The sequence below is a fragment of the Canis lupus genome, chromosome 7 (assembly GCF_011100685.1).
Source record: "Canis lupus familiaris isolate Mischka breed German Shepherd chromosome 7, alternate assembly UU_Cfam_GSD_1.0, whole genome shotgun sequence".
Taxonomy (NCBI): Eukaryota; Metazoa; Chordata; class Mammalia; order Carnivora; family Canidae; genus Canis; species Canis lupus.
In genome coordinates, this window is record NC_049228.1 from 30,470,466 (window position 1) to 30,487,614 (window position 17,149).

The 17,149-nt window shown below is 40.1% G+C and overlaps 2 protein-coding genes across 11 annotated transcripts in view; one reads left to right on the forward strand and one right to left on the reverse strand.

The window, feature by feature from the left end:
- The window catches only part of DCAF6 (DDB1 and CUL4 associated factor 6), a 131,330-nt gene extending 129,880 nt beyond the window's left edge, over positions 1 to 1,450 (reverse strand). For 2 of the 10 annotated variants that reach the window (XM_038542618.1, XM_038542620.1), the window contains exon 1: positions 1,059 to 1,448. In XM_038542618.1, the coding sequence (XP_038398546.1) occupies positions 1,059 to 1,155 (97 nt within the window). In that variant the 5' untranslated portion in view covers positions 1,156 to 1,448. Of the gene's footprint in view, positions 1 to 1,058 lie in introns of all 10 variants that reach the window. The other 8 variants (XM_038542625.1, XM_038542621.1, XM_038542627.1 and 5 more) reach the window with 5 other exon arrangements.
- A 467-nt stretch (positions 1,451 to 1,917) lies between these two features.
- MPC2 (mitochondrial pyruvate carrier 2) overlaps positions 1,918 to 17,149 on the forward strand; it is a 29,543-nt gene continuing 14,311 nt past the window's right edge. Inside the window, exons 1-2 of the mRNA XM_038542635.1 lie at positions 1,918 to 2,336; positions 15,557 to 15,597. Of these exons, the coding sequence (XP_038398563.1) occupies positions 2,228 to 2,336; positions 15,557 to 15,597 (150 nt within the window). The 5' untranslated portion in view covers positions 1,918 to 2,227. The remainder of the gene's footprint in view (positions 2,337 to 15,556; positions 15,598 to 17,149) is intronic.

Below are 17,149 nucleotides of genomic sequence, written 5' to 3' on the forward strand. Positions count from 1 at the left end.
TTCTCTCAAATCATTTACAAACCAGAACCGTTAGGTGTAAGGAGATTTCATTTTCTTCTACCGACTTGAAGGCAAAAACCAAATGTCATCAACAGTACTTCCTTAGCAGAAAGTGACAAAACTGGAAAGAAAAACGTTTTAAATGTCTTACCGACAAATAAAAAAGAACAAAGTGGCGCTGGAGAGACGGCAGAGGAAGAAACCAAAAAAGACCCTTAACTCAAAACGTCCACTTTCAAGATCCTGGACTGTTTGAGCTAGCTCAGCTTGACCCAGAATCCTCATATAACCAATTTACCCAAAACGGGGGGGAAAAAAAAAAAAAAAAGTGGAATACTGTTCCCTCAAGTATTGAAGGTTGTTTTTAGAAAGCTTAACTAAGAAACCGTAAATGCCAAGTGTGTTTTACAGGGGTGGGAAGAGGAACATGAAACCCTACACCTCCTGAAAGCGGTCAAAACGAACTGAAGAGCACAGGGGAACCGGGGAAGCGCGCGGGGGTGGGGAGAGCTCGGCTATCACTTTTGGGCTTTGGCTGGGCGCCGCACCACAGTTTACGCCGAGTCCGTGTGGTGCACGAAGTCCCTCAAGGTGGCCGCCGCGCCGCGGCCGACACCCCAGCCCTCCGAAGACTGAGAGGAGGCGAGTGCTGTCAACAAAAACTTAGTCCTTCGGCGGAGCGGGGAGAGCGCTGGAGGGGAGCACAAGCGCCAACTTTGGCTCCAAACGAAGCAGCTCCGGGAGGCTGGGCAAGTCTTCTCCCGAACCGCACTCCACACGCGCCCCCAACACCTTTCCCGGCCAGTAGCGTCTGCCGCCCACCCGGCCCCCTGAGGGAAACCCAGCAAGGGCGGCGGCCGGCAGCACGCAAGGGGGCTTGGCCGTGGGAGGACACCCGCACCGGGGGCGCCAGCCAACGTCCACCCAGCACCCCGGGGTCTCCGGGGCGGCCCCGCCGAGGCGCTTCCCCACCAACAGCCCCCGCGGCGCGGCCCCCTCCCCCCCTCTGGGCGGCGACCTCAGCGCCTCCGCCCCCGGGCCCCCGCGCCCCCGCTCACCCAGGTAGCGGCTCCGCAGCCGGGACGGGTCCTCCAGCCCGAGGGACCTTTTCCTCACGTCCCACAACAGGTGTGGGCAGGAGCCACCCCGAGACATGGCTCTGCCGGGCCGGGGTAGAAGGGGAGACCACCGCGTGGGGGAGGGGAGAAGGGGGAGGGGACACCGCGGATCAACACCCGAGCCGCACCGGCACCATCCGCGCGCCGGGCCTCGCGGGCGCTGCGAGTTAGATGGCGGCGGCGCCCTCGCCCCCGAAGCCCGGCCGCGCCCGGGCCGGAGCTCGCCTCATACTCTCCTTCTCAGACTACCCAGAACATCCAGAGATCAGCAACAGTCCCCTCCCTCGGCCCCCCTCCGACAGGAGGAGGAGGAGGCGGAGGCGGCCGCGACTCCTCCCTCTCCTCGTTCTCGACACCCTCCCTTCCAAGCGCTTCTCGCGAGATGACGACCACCCCCGGGGCTGACGCTCGTCTGCGCCACGGCTGACGAGCAGAACCCTAGGAAAGTGGGTTCTGTAGCTAACTCCTTGATTCTCTACGGATAAGTGAGGCATAGAGAGAGGAGGAGCTGAGATGTGAGGTCTCTCAGTCACAAGGCTCATTCCAAGGGAAGCAAGAGCGTTGTGCGGCGTCATCTTTAGTTGGGGCACTGAAGGCCCGGAAAGCCCATTTTAACTGCGGGCTGTCTTAAAGCGGAGGGGGATTAGAGCCCGTGCAGCTTCACTTTCCCTTCTCCAACATGGCCTCGAGGGCAGGAAGGAGAAATTGGAGGTTCGCGCTGGACCCCGCCCGCACCACGAGGCGGGCCAATCACCGTGGGGCGGCCGTGCTTGCGCAGGCGCGCTGCCGCCGGGGCGCCGGGTTGGCGTGGGGAGGCAGTCCTCCAGGCACCTGTTGCCATGACTCCTCCTCCTCCTGGGCAGCGGGAGTGAAGGAGGCGGGCCCGGGGCGGGCCGTCGCTGTATCTCCGCCCCCTCAGTGCTTTCCTGGGTTCTCGCCACCCCTGTGGTTCGCAGGGGGCAGCCTGAGCCGCGGGAAGGGCAACCTCGGAGAGAGGAGGACGCTAGGCGCTGTGGCAGGAGAAAGTGACGAGTGCCCTTCGTTGTCATCCAGGGAGCAGCACGCGGCCGCTCTCCCTCTCGACCGCCCACGACCACTCGTCCGCAGAGATGTCAGCCGCTGGCGCCCGGGGCCTTCGGGCCACCTACCACCGGGTCCTGGATAAAGTGGAGCTCCTGCTGCCGGAGAAATTGAGGCCGCTGTACAACCACCCGGCAGGTAACAGACCCGGAATAGCTCTCAGCGAGACCTTCACTCCCCCCCCCTCGTCGGAAATAGACCTTTAGCGGCCACGGACAACTCCGCCGCTGGAGGTATCGCCCGCAGCCCCAACTACTTCCCTTCAAGCGAGCCCGGTCTCACTTTCCCGTCCTCCCTGCTTTTCACTTTATCTCCTCCAACATCTCTCGTTAAACCTGAGATTATCGATTCTGTGCCCTTCGCGACCTTTGCTGCACCCCATCCCTTAGGCACGACCCACACCCCGGCCCGGGCCTCTGGGTTTGAGCCTTCTCGCTTCCCGCGGCCACAGATCGGCCTGGGCCCCCACGAGATTCTCATTCTCTCCCCTTATCCTCCACGAGTACTGGTGTATATTGATCCACGCGGATCTTGTCGCACCGGTTTGGAGTAAAGGTCACACTTCCCTCAGCTCCAGCTGGCCGAGGCCTGCAGATGCGTTACCCGGGTTTCCGAGTCAGTGTCATACCTAGTCCCATAGATCCAGTTTGTTGAAGGCTGTCCTTTCTGACTGATTCTCCCTAGACTTTTTCATGTGGGCAGACCCGGATTTAATTCTGTTGTGCCTCTTACTATGTAGCTGTGACCTTGGGCGAAATCCTAGATAGTTTAGTCCCTGTAAAATCTGCTCAGTGTGAGAATTAAAGATAACATGCGTTTGAGTCTTCATAAATGCCTAACAAGTGTTAGCTCTCACTTGTCCTGCTGGAAAACACTGTTCTTGTGGCTGAAAAAAAAAAATAGTATAAGAAACTGGAAGATCCCAATCCTTCCAACTCTTCAAGACCTAGAGTTTTGTTACCTCTTCTATAAAACGGGCGGTAATATTACTTGGCTGGTAACTAAAACCCGAGGTACTGAGGTCTATTTCAAGCTTAAAATTTAGTGAATGAGAAAATATGTTACAAATTGAAAGGTTGAAGTGCACCCCAAAAGTGACTCTTTTTTCCTTCCTCTGCAGTTGGCATCGTTAGGAAAGTTGTCTTTTCTCCACACGTTTGACTAGGAAGGAGCTCTCTGGAGTCTGAGATGGTTCCTGACTCTGATTTCCAGTTTGATAATGAAATGATGAATAGTATAATACTTTACTAAAATACAAAATAAATATTATACTTAAGTATTATATTGTTTACTGCAGTATCATACCCATTATAAAATTAGTCTTTAGGAAATTTATTTAGTTTATTTGCCTTTTAGGTTTTTTTAACCCTCAGTTTTTTGGAATTGTGCTGTGTTTGGTGACAAAGATTTTCAGGAGGGAGAGTTGAGCAATGCTTCTGTAGTAATCTGGGTTTTAGAGTCAACTGAATTCTATAGAGTCAACTTTGACCCTCTTCAGCTTTGTATTTGGGCTGTAGGATAAGGACAGGGCAGAGGAGGATCATTTTAAACTACTTTAATACAGAAGTGGAGGTTAGTTTTATAGTGATCTTTTCTGGGGTCTTGGCTTTAACCACTTATAATTATTGCTTTAGTCATCTTTGAGAATCAAGAGGATTTACCTTTCATTTGTAGACTGTGCACTTCATCTGGGTATTCTTGGATTAGTTCAGTTATTGTAACCCCATTTTCAGAGTAGGGGAAGAATAGGCTCTGTATGGCTTCAGAGCCTGTTCTGCTTTTAAGGTTTAAATCTTGGCTATGTGACCTTGATCTTAAAGCCCCCAAGCCTTATTTTTCTGATTTATAAAATGGGGATAGTAATTATTATCATTTAAGGATTGTTGTGAAAATTAAATGATATAATGGCTATAAAACATTTAGCAAAGTGATTGCACTTAGACTCTCAAAAAATGTTAGTGCCCTCTCATCTAAGCTTTTAACCAACATACACAGTAAGAATATCTATCCCTGCAAAATTATTTATGATTAAAAAGTTGTAGCCACACCAATGTAGAAATGGAGAAGCATGAAAAATATTACTGTTAATTCATTAGTATTGAATAAAATCTGAAGAAATGCTAATTATTGCTCCAAGAGTCATCAGAGTGACTATTCAAGGTTTTTGTGTACTATTTTGCATAATAGTATGTTATTGAATCCTCATTTAAACAGTTTAAATTCACATAAGTTCACAATATACAATGATATGCAAGACTAGGATATTAACAGATATCATACACTGAATTCTAAATATCTGAGATATAATTTTGTCACTGGCAGAATGTCTGGTAAGGCAGCAAAAATATGTCTTTATATAGATATATACTAGGGTTATAGTACTGTTATATGTGTCATATATTATTATATCATAATGGTATATATTATAGTAACCTTGCGGCCATCATCATTCATGTATGTTGTTCCTGGCACATTATGATCTACCTCTATAAAGTAAGAATAGAGTTCTAATCAAATGTGTGTCCTAACAAGTTCACTTCTCATAAGGTATATCACTCTCCACTACCACCTCCTGACTAAAAAATATGACTCTACACTAACCAGCAGTATAGCTCCATTCCAGGTATTTGTCAGAGAAATAACCTTGAAGTCATGTTGCCCAGTGTTTACTTAAAAGCTTAGTTGAGGGAGAGAAACATTGTTAGTGAAGGCATGTCATTCCTTTGTATATTTATGAGTTCCAAAATAGGGTGAATTGTCCCGAAGTATGCACAAAATGAAACATTGGAATGTAGAAAGAAAACAGTACAACTTCTGTTAATGTGTACTATTATTTTATCCTTTTAAGTTTTCTATTCTGTATATATCTTATAATATAAAAATAAATTAGTCTAGTTATATATAATTTATATGGAGAACACAGTTGAGTTCTGTGGAGTCAACATATGTACATATATATGTATATATGTATATAAATTATATGTATAGTTTATAAATACATACAATATATATGTAGGGGATGTATGCTCAGAAAAAAAGGAAGAGGGACGCCTGGGTGGCTCAGAGGTCGAGCATCTGCCTTTGTCTCAGGTTGTGATCCTGGGTCTGGAGATCGAGTCCCACATCGGGCTCCCTGCAAGGAACCTGCTTTCAAGGAGAGCCCGATTTGGGACTCAATCCTGACATTCCAGGACCATGCCCTGAGCTGAAGGCAGGTGCTCACCCACTGAGTCCTCCAGGTGCCCCTAAATAAATAAAATCTTAAAAAAAAAAAGAAACTTTTTTTATCTTTTTTTTAATGATAGAGTCCAATATTCAAAAGTAGTTAGGAGACCAAGAATCCAAAAACTATCCTACAGGTGGTCTAAAGGTATAAACTTCCAGTTACAAAATAAATAAGTTTGGGGGATATAATGTACAATATGATGACTGTAGTTAACAATACCATACTATGTATTTGAAAACTGCTAAGAGAGTACATCTTAAAAGTTCTTATGACAAGAAAAAAAAATGAAGTGAGGCAACTGATGTTAACTGAATTTATTGTAGTAATAATTTTGTAGTTAAATATATATCAAATCATTATGTTGTACATCTTAAACTAATACAATGTTATATGTCAATTATCTCAGTGAATCTGGGGGAAATAAAATGATAATAAAAATAAATAAAAACTATCCTTCAACTAAGTCGGCCCAGAAAAGAGGTTTCTGAGCCATATCATTCTTTGTACCTCACCATCGCTTTGCTTTTCTTGAGTTACATTTTGGCTTAAGTGAGATCTTTTGAAAAAATAGTTCTGTGAAATCAGTTGCAGTGCTTTGTGTGCTGTTGCTGAGACTATCATTCTCTCTACATTACATGGTATTCTTCCTCTGAAGGATCACAGGAGTTACTTTAAGATCTTAATAGCAGTAATTCTTGTATTTCTCCTAGGTAAGAGAATTGTTTTTTCCCTTTTTATCTTAAACACCTAAAGAATATGTTTTTAAATATAAACAGGGCCACCTGTGTGGCCCGGTTGGTTAAGTGTGTGACTCTTGATTTTGGCTCAGGTCGTGATCTTAGGGTGGTGAGATCGAGCCCGGCATCCAGGTTCCATGGCTCCACCTGGAGTCTGCCTGAGATTCTCTCCCTCTGACCCTCCCCTCACTGGAGCTTGATAACTCACTCTCTCTCTCTCTCTCTCTCTCTCTCGTTCTCTGTGTCAAATAAAATCTTTAAAAATAAAATAAAACAGGGATCCCTGGGTGGCGCAGCGGTTTGGCGCCTGCCTTTGGTCTCTCTCTCTCTCTCTCTCTCTCTCTCTCCTTCTCTGTGTCAAATAAAATCTTTAAAAATAAAATAAAACATACTAAATGAACCCATGTTATCAGTGTTCATAAGGGAATATCGTTAAGGGAAAATTCAGAGTTAAATACTAAGGGAAATAGTGTTATATGAGACAGTCTAATAAACCTTAGTTCACTGTACATATTATTTTATTACATGTAAATAAAGCCAAATGTAGATCAAGTAAATAAACAGTGTAGATGCCCACATAGTTATGAATTAACATAGTTCTTTAGCATTTCTGTTAGAACAGTTTATTTTCTTGCTTCAGCAATTATTTGAAGAATTTTAATGACAGTCTATGATAGATATATAGGTATTTTAGATATCTAGATTATATTACATATCATATCTAATATATATTATGTTTATATATACATACCCTTAAAATTAAAGAATAAGAACCAAAGTGGAAAGTTGGGATTTTACATACAACTGTGAGATACTGATGAAAAGTAAGATATCTTTAAACCAGTAGCTACCAAGAATGTTGAATTATTCAATATTTATTGAGGGCATACTGTGTATTAGATACTGTTCTGGCACTTGTAATGTTAGTGAATAAAATAAAAATCCTTACTCAGAGATTTTGTATTTTCAGAAGAGATCATAAAAGGAATATGATCCAGCTGTAGCTGTTAGTTTGATACTTATATAACTTTTGTCCATTAACCTGATTTTAAACTAATTTTAATAAAAGAGAAAAAAAAATAAAAAATAAACTAATTTTAAGAAATTAAGACTATTTATGCATCACCTAGTTTAATTCAACAGATACACCAAAGGAGAAGCAAGCCCTAAGGAAAGTTATAAATAATTTGACATTTCAAAGTCATTCAAGAATATTAATTTTGGTTTTAAGAGAGTATGAAAATGTTTAAGGTATGGTATGACATAGTAGAAGAGGAAGATCAAAGAGATCTATGTTCTTGTCCTTGCTCTATCTGGAACTACCTGAGGATAAGACAGATTACTTAACATCTAAGTGCCTTTCTTTTTCATCTGTTAAAATAAGGAAGATTGGATTTTCCTTAAGGTCCTTTTCAGCTATAATAATCTTCAATTTGGTATTTTTACTAGAGCTTTTCTTAGTTTTTAGAGTTTTTAAGAAACTCAGGTCTCATTGGGGAAAACTATGTAATAATTGTTAAGTTAGGATTTAGGTGTCTTAGTTTTTAATCCTTGCTGTGCTATGTATTTGATTCAGGTAATTCCACACTAGAGAAACAGTCTGAAAGGGAAAGGAAGAGAAGTGAAAAGCATTCAATGAGAAACATTATTTTTCACATTGACTCATAGTAAGCATCTCAACACAATACTTGTGTGTGTGCTTGTTTGCATGTGTATAAAGTTATTCTAAGAAGAAAATCCTTCCTAGGTAGAATCATACATACAATATATGTGCTGCTGAAGCGAGCACTGAATCATACATGCAATAAATGACACACTTCCTGGGTAGAATTTTTTTTTCCCCTGGGTAGAATTTATATGATATTTCATGAACAGTAATTCCTCTCAGATAAGGAAATTAGGAAGTAAATGTATGTCATTATTTTATCAACAGGTTCATCAGAATTTTTCAAGACCATTAGATTTGTTAATTTGTTTGAAAATGTATGTCTCTTAAATATTTGTTTATGATATTCTCTTGCAGAATTTCTCAAATTCTGCTGTGAAAGTTTGAACCTTCAATCAACTTCACGTTTAAAATGAGACAAACCTGGGAAGCCTGGGTGGCTCAGCGATTGAGCGCCTGCCTTCGGCCCAAGGCATAATCCTGGAGTCCCGTCCTAGGATCGAGTCCCATAACTGGGCTCCCTGCTCAGCGGGAAGCCTGCTTCTTCCTCTCCCTCTGCCTGCTGTTCCCCCTGCTGTGCATATATATATATTTTTTAATTCTTCTTTGATATTTCCAAATTGTCAGCATTTGAGGCCTTTTTTAACTTCCGAGAGTGGACTTCTAAGAAACAAGATTAAAATATGTTAATTAACTGTTAATTTTTTATCTAAAAGAATGCACATTTATTAATTTTTTTAAATGGTTGTTTTAAGCTACTAAGTTTGTTTGTTTATTTATTTATTTATGAAATAGAGAGAGGCAGAGTCACTGGCAGAGGGAGAAGCAGGCTTCCTGCAAGGAGCCTGATGCAGGACTCGACTTGGGATCCCAGGATCACGCCCTGAGTTGAAGGCAGACGCTCAACCACTGAGCCACCCAGGTGTCCCTTTTTTTCTTTCTTTAAGATTTTATTTATTTATTCATAAGAGACACAGAGAGAGAGGGGCAGAGACATAGGCAGAGGGAGAAGCAGTCTCCATGAAGGGAGCCCGATGTGGCACTTGATCCCGAGACTTCAGGATCATGCCCTGAGCTGAAGGCAGATACTTAACTACTGAGCCACCCAGGCATCCCAAGAATGCACATTTATGTTTGGTGGGGACACATTTCCCTCATCTTGGACTCTAAATTAAATTTAAGAGGTGATTTTTATTCAGTATATTTTCAGCCGTTCAAAGTTTCTACCTATTGAAATTTTTTACTCATTGTAATAAATGTTAGATACTCTGTTTATATTTCTGATTATCTTGATTTTAAGGTATTCTAATCCATTCAGGTGTCGTAGTTATCTCATTTTTTTCTCTCTTTTGTAAGAATAGCTGTATCATTGTATGAACTTGTTTTTACCATGTCTAGAAAGACAGTTGTCTTCTCATTATTTGATACTTATTTCCAAATACTTTGTTTTGTCAAAATTTTATGTTTTAGAAATGTTAGAGTAAGTTGAAATGTTTCCTCATTACCATTTCCACTATTGATTCCTGTTTTCAGGAAAACAACCTCTGTACCTGAATTCATACATGTCGAAATATACTTGACTTTTTTACTCTTAAGGTAGAAAATGATTAGTAAGATAGAATGGAAAAGCAAACTAAAATAAGTTTTCTTTAAAATTTTTTGTTAGTCCATTGTATGATGACAGGTATTGCTAAACTGCTTGGTTCCTTTTCTTAACAATGAAGAAAATTGTTTCTTTGCATTTATAGATTATTTGTGTCACTCTGATGCATCCTCAGATATCTCAGAAATATTAAAAATTTAGAATGTCTTGGGACGCCTCGGTAGCTCAACGATTGAGCATCTGCCTTTGGCTCAGGTTGTGATCCTGGGGTCCTGGGATTGAGTCCTGCATCGGACTCCCTGCAGGGAGCCTGCTTCTCCCTCTACCTGTGTCTCTGCCTCTCTGTGTCTCTTGTGAATAAATAAATAAAATCTTCAAAAACAAATTTAGAATGTTTTATAATACATATTTTCTAATGATATTTTTAAATTCAGTGCTTAGCAGTTATTAAAATAATTGAAGGTTTGTTTTATAATTTAAAATTATTGGGCAGCCCCCGTGGCACAGTGGTTTAACGCCGCCTGCAGCCTGGGGTGTGATCGTGGAAACTCGGGATCGAGTCCCACATCCGGCTTCCTGCGTGGAGCCTGCTTCTCCCTATGCCTGTGTCTCTACCTCTCTCTCTGTGTCTCTATGAATAAAAAAAAAAATTAAAATAAAAAAATATAAAAAATTTAAAATTACTCACTAACTAAAATATTTATACCTCTCTTGGTCCAGGTTCTAGCAACCATAATTACATGTTTGTAGGGTTTTTTGTGTTTTTTTTTCTGTTTGGTTTGGTTGTAAGGGAAAGGAACAGGAAATATTTTTAAATTATCATTTGGCTTGAGGCAGTTGAGTAAATTAGTTACCAGGCAAACACTTACTGAAAAGCTCTACTGTTCATAAACTCTGAAGGATCAAATATTTAAGCTCATAAAGGAACCAGAACCTAGAGGCATTGTTCAGGAAACAATTTGGAGGATAGCAGAGGAGGAAGCATCAGTTTTGAAATAGGAAGAGAGAAGTTGGCTGAGAAGTTCAAAGCCAGAGACCAAAACAATGTGCTGACTTACCCTTGAGTGATGAAGCCAAGCCTCCTGTAGGGATTAAAAAGTAAACTTAGTAATTGATACTGCATATGACCCAGAGACTTTGTATATGGCGAAGAAAAATAAGACAGGTGTGCTGTAATAGGAATCTCAGAAACTCAAGCTAAATAAAATAACTAGACAGTTTGAAAAGATTGACCTATAAGATCAAGTGCGTTATGGCATCAGACTTAGAGGAAGAATTTTCAGGAGCCAGAGAGGAAAGTGTCATGGTCTAAGAGTGGAGTAACTAATAAGTGAAAATCTGGTACAGCCTTGATGTAAAGGGAACTTGATGTCCATGGAGATGAGTAAATAGCAGATTCTACCCTTCAGGATGAAGCAGTGTCAAGACATATCTGGTCAAACCAAAAATTTGCATGTCTATGCTTAACACCTGTCCTGGACATAGTTAATTCAATTCAGTTCTGTTCACAAATATTATTTGTTAAGGAAAATTAAGAAACAGGCCTTGTCTTCATCTTGTCTAGTTCATGTGACAGATGCATAAATAAATCATTTTAATTGTTAAGCACAGAAAACAATAGACAATATACAGGCTGCTTTGGGTGTTTAGAGAAGGTGCATCTAATGTAACCTGGAGATGTTAAGGCTTCCTTGAGGAGATGAAATCTAAGATACGTTTTTGAAGGATATTAGGAGTTAGCCAGATGAAGACAAGTCAGAATATTGGGATATTCTAAGTATAAACTAAGATTTAGAGTCATTAAATGGCAGGAAACTTAGTTGCATGCTTGTCAATCCATCTAGGCTAGGGTTTCTTACCCTTGCTCTGTTGACATTTTGGGAGCTAGGTGATTACTTGTTGTGGGAGGCTGTCCTGTGCATTGTAGAATGTTTAACAGCCTGCCTGGCCTGTACCCAGCAAGCATCAGTAACAGCAGCAGCAGCACCGCTGCAGTTGTGACAACTACAGATGTCTCCAGACATTACTAAATGTGCCCTAGGAGGCAATATCACCTCTGGTTGAGAACCAGTGGACCTGGTCTAAAATTTAATTAAATTAGGATTTGAAATTTATATTCTGGAACTCAGTGCATTCATGTTTTCTTTTTATATTTCTTTAGCCCACTAAAAATTTCTTTTGAAATTCCAACCTAGTCTTAACCAAAGAAAGGACATTGTTTCCGTATCTTGTTCAAGATATAGAAGAGGGGATCGTTATATGGCTAGAGTTCTGAGTGTAATGTTTGCTCTGATCAGTACAGTACAAAGCTTAGAACTGGATAAAAGATAAGTTCAGTAACCCAGAAACTGAGTATATAGAGATTTTTACTCAGTTATAAGAATGTCAAAATTTAGAACTCCTCAATAGCTTTAATTCTCCCAGGAGCGGTTTCAGCACTGTGTCCACTTTTGCACTACAACTTAAAATATTGAAAAACTTGAAAGTACATGGGAAGATGACTAGCTGTCCAATCTATGTGAGAAAATGTTTAGCATTATAATTGTTTTGGCTCACAAGGAAAGAGAGTCTATGCCATGATCTTCTAGAGTTTGAAAATTGAGAAAATATGACAGATTGCAGTATAACTTTAGGGTTAGGTTTAAATATTCTAGAAAATCAGCAAACTTACTTAAAAACTCTTTTTTGACTATAAGCCAGACTTTCAATATTTAAGTGTCAGACTGATAAAAATTCTGATTTTAAAGGATTTTTCAATTGTTTGCCTATGTATATACACACACATACTTATATACTTGTGTACATATTTATATATCACAGTTTAAGTCTAAACTCCAGTTAAGGGATCCCTGGGTGGCACAGCGGTTTGGCGCCTGCCTTTGGCCCAGGGCGCGATCCTGGAGACCCGGGATCGAATCCCACGTCGGGCTCCGGGTGCGTGGAGCCTGCTTCTCCCTCTGCCTATGTCTCTGCCTCTCTCTCTCTCTCTGTGTGACTATCATGAATAAATAAATAAAATCTTTAAAAAAATAAATAAATAAATAAATAAACTCCAGTTAATATAAACTGCTTCCAACTGTGCTGGCTAACTCTTATTTTTATTCAACATTAAGTGGTAGGGCTGCAAGTATGAATACTTTTTAGCCACTAGCTTCAAGGAGGTAATAATTTTGATAGGTAAATGGATATACAACTAACTATAGTCGATTATTTACACTATAGTAGATTTTTAGATCTCTGTATAAAAATCACATTTATGATTAATGTAATTGATTAATGAATTTAGTAGCTGTAAGAACAATGTGAATTAGTTTGGAGGGATAAAAAAATATCAATGACTAAGCTGAGTTGTAGAAGATAGTCCAAAATGTGTAACATTGCCATCACTTAATGCTAAAGGCAGGCAATAATTTGTGTGATACTTTGGTAGAACTACTTAATAAGCAAAAGTTATAGAGAAAGCAGATGCCATTTTTACATTTTTCAAATTTCTCTCCTTAGGGTTAAGATTAACCAATTAGTTTCCTAAGTTTTTATTTTTTTATTTTTAAAGATTTTGTTTATTCATGAGAGACGAGAGACAGAGACAGAGACATAGGCAGAGGGAGAAGCAAGCTCCATGCCTCCATGCAGGGAGTCTGATGTGGGACTCAATCCTGGGACTCTAGGATCACGAACTGAGCCAAAGGCAGACGCTTAACCACTGAGCCACCCAGGCATTCCAGTTTTTGTTTTTTTCATGTAATCTCTACACCCAATGTGGGGCTCAAACTTAAAACCCTGATATCAAGAGTCATGTGCTCTACTGACTAAGCCAGCCAGGTGCCCCTACTGTGAAACTAGTGCAGCATTGATATAAGCATGTTAAAACTAAGTTTTCCTAAAATGTTAGCCTTCAGTTGTGACTTTAGTTGAACAGAATTCTTGTGCTTGGTTAATAAAAGCCAGCCCTGTATTCATTTACCAGCACATATACCCAGGGCTAGGTACATTGTAAAGCATGCAGTAATTATTATGGGTGAATGAATAGTCTTATCTGCAATAAATTAAACCCAGAACTACAACTAGGTCTTAATTTAAATCATTACCTTTTCAACTTCACTTTATTTTGTTTTGTTTCTAAATAATAGGTTTAAGTCAGTTTTATCTTTTAAATGTTATTTACACATATTGAACAAAAATACTCCTTTTCATTAATGACTGTGAACACTTGCTCACTTACTAGGGGGAAAATGGATAAATGCATCTTTATCTGCTGGCACTATTGAGAAATATTAATTGGGAAAAAAAAGAGAAATATTAATTGGGGATAGAGGAAGAGAAGTAAAATGTATTATGCTTAGATAATGATGCCATTTTAGATATGATTTTGATGATCCATAAAAACAAATGATTTATTCCTTCAAAGCAAAGTAGAATACTAAGGCAGCAATAATAGTCATGAATATATTTTAAAACTTTTGAATTTGCTAATAAATTAGTTTTCTTATATAAAGTTGTTTAATTTGTGTGTTAAGAAATAAATGGATTTGTTGACCCAGTGTGTGAGAGAATACTCACCATGTTAAGTACTCTGATATATGTTGGATTTAGCATGCTTAGTTATATTTTAAATTATCATGGACCAAAATCTGTTTCTTTCCTGTCCCTGTAGCTTCTTGAAAGTTAAATGAGATATATGATTTGGAAGAGTTAAAAGTGGGCAGTTTCGTAGTTAAAGAGCTAGAAGGCTTCGTTCCAGTCACAGTTCTGCTGCTTACTGGCTGCCCACTTGTACTAGGTCATGGATCTGCTCTGAGCCTCACTAGTAAACTGAAGGATTTAGGTTACATGAACGGAGGTTTCTTCTAGCTTTGAAACTTCCTATTTCTCAAATTCTACATTATCTAAGAACCTAGAATTTTTTACTTTTTTCTTTTCTTTTTTTAAGATTTTATTTATTTATTCATGAGAGACAGAGAGAGAGAGAGGCAGAGACACAGGCAGAGGGAGAAGCAGGCTCCATGCAGGGACCCTGATGTGGGACTCGATCCCTGGACTCCAGGATCAGGCCCTGGGCCGAAGGCAGGCGCTAAACCAGTGAGCCACCCAGGGATCCCACCCCAGAATTGTTTTCAATGCTACCAACATTTATTTAACATTTTGCAAAAGGCCAATGGATACCAGACTATCTAAAGTAAAAACTCTGCTGTTACAGAGCTTATAGATCTTAGTCTTTCCCCTTTCTCATGTGAACCTTAAAATTAGGCTCATTTTTACTCGCACATGGGTGGCTCAGTTAGTTAAGGACCTGCTTTCCGCCCAGGTCGACCCCCAAGGCCAGGCTCCCTGCTCAGCATGGAGTCAGCTTCTCCCTCTGCCCCTCCCCCTGCGCACTCTCTCTCCCCCTCTCAAATAATAAATAAAATCTTTTTTAAAAATTTTGTTTTACTAGAAGTATAGACTCTTTATAGGAGCTTTTACTATCATACACATGGCAACAAGTCATTTATAGTAAGAAATATTAATAGAATTAGTGAATAATAGCTACTGAGGCTCATCTCACAAATCTTTAGTTTCTAATTTCTCCAACTTGGAGGTTATCCTTGAGTGAACTAACTAACATTCGATTTCATGTTCAAGGCAAAGCTTTGGAAATGGTTGCCAAACTATCTCCCTTATGCTTTAGATCATTTTTAACAAGTCACAAAACCACAAGTAATTGACAAGGAAATCAAAACAACTTGTATGTAAGGTTGGTACTATGGTGACTTTCTAAATGTTAATACATAGAATGCAGAAAGCATAGTACAAATGACTAGGAATAGATTGCTAAATTTTGAGGATTTTGAAATGTGATGATGACTGAAAAAAGACATAGAAAACCATTAAAGACCCTTAAAGATAGAGAACAAACTGAGGGTTATGGAGGGCAGTAGATGGGCGATGGGCTAGATGGGTCATGAGTATTAGGAGGGCACTTGCTATGAGGAGCACTGGGTATTGTATGTGAGTGATGAATCGCTGAATTCTATTCATGAAACCAATATTGCACTGTATGTTAACTAGAATTTAAATTAAAAATTTGAGAAAAGACATAAAATAGTTGGTTTATTTCTAAATTTTTCTCCCTTTTTTTTTTTTCAGGTCCCAAAACAGTTTTTTTCTGGGCTCCAATTATGAAATGGGTAAGTCTTGAGTTTTTGCAGGCACTACTGAAAAAAATATTCTTTAAAAGGAACTTATTGGGGGGCCTGGGTGGCTCATTTGGTTGAGAGGCTAGGCTGCCTTTGTCTCTAGTCAAGACCCTAGCATCCTGGGTTTGAGCCCCCCTCTCCCTCAGCAAGGTGCCTGCTTCTCCCTCTCCCTCTGCCCCTCCCCTTGGCTATGCTCTCTGTCTTTCAGATAAATAAAATCTTTTTTAAAAGTAAATAAATATCTGCAAAAAAAAAGGTAAATAACTAAAGTAACTTTTATGATGTATGTACTTTTTAAAGTATTCATTGCCTGGAGATGATTTCATGCAAATAATTTCAGACGTGTCATTTTTACTGTGTAAAGCACACTACCTACTTGTAGAGTTGTTCTAAACTCCTTAGATAAAAGGCCTTCTAGGAACATTATTGTTATCAAAAAGCTTGTAATTGGGGCACCTGTGTTGCTGTCGGTAAAGAAGCATCTGCCCAGGTCATGATCCCAGGGTCCTGGGATTGAGGCCTATGTCAGCTCCCTACTAAGTGGAAAGTCAACTTCTCCTTTCCCTTTGCCCCTCCCCCCTCTCATTTTCTCTCTCTGTCTCAAATAGATCAATAAAATCTTTAAAAAAAAAAAAAGAGCTTGTAATTGTGGACCCTTGAAACCTCATTCTAAGATTTTATGACTAAGTAAAACATTAAACTAATTAGAAACTACCCCCAGTTTAACTTTTTTTTTTTTTAAGATTTTATTTATTTATTCATAGAGACAGAGAGAGAGGCAGAGACACAGCCAGAGGGAGAAGCAGGCATCATACAGAGAGCCTGACGTGGGTCTCCAGGATCACGCCCTGGGCTGCAGGCGGCGCTAAACCGCTGTGCCACCGGGGCTGCCCTTAACTTTTATTATTAATTTAGTACATGAACTGAAGATACCAACACCAAAATACATACAGACAAGGAAAATTAGTCTCAAAAAAATAGAAAAGATCATCCAAGGGTGTATATTAACATTTGGTAAATGGTAGAATCTAGGACTTCTGATCCTAGATCAGAAGCACTCCAAGACCAGTGCTTTTTAACTTACGTCAGAGTTTCCGTTCCTGAAGTTCTCATTTAGCTGAAAAGAGATAATTGTAGAGATAATAAAACATTGATTTTATGTTGGAAGGGCCAGTTTTGACCTATAGCAGTGCTTCTCAAAGTGTCATCCTAGACCTGCTGCATTTTCATTGCCCAGGAATTTATTAGAAATGCAGATTTTTGGGCTCCATCTCAGTTTTACTAAATCTGAAACTCTGAGGATGGAGCCTAGTAATCTGTGTTCTAATAAGCCCTCCTGGTGATTCTGATGCCTTCTAAAATTTGGAAAATACTGGTCTGTGGCCTTTTTTTTTTTATTGTGGTAAATTACACATAAAATTTACCATGTTAACCATTTTTTTTGTTTAAGTACATCACATTTTGTGCAACCAATCTCCAGAACTCCTTTTATCCTGCAACACTAAAATTCTGTACCAGTTAAACTACTCATTTCCCTCCCCCC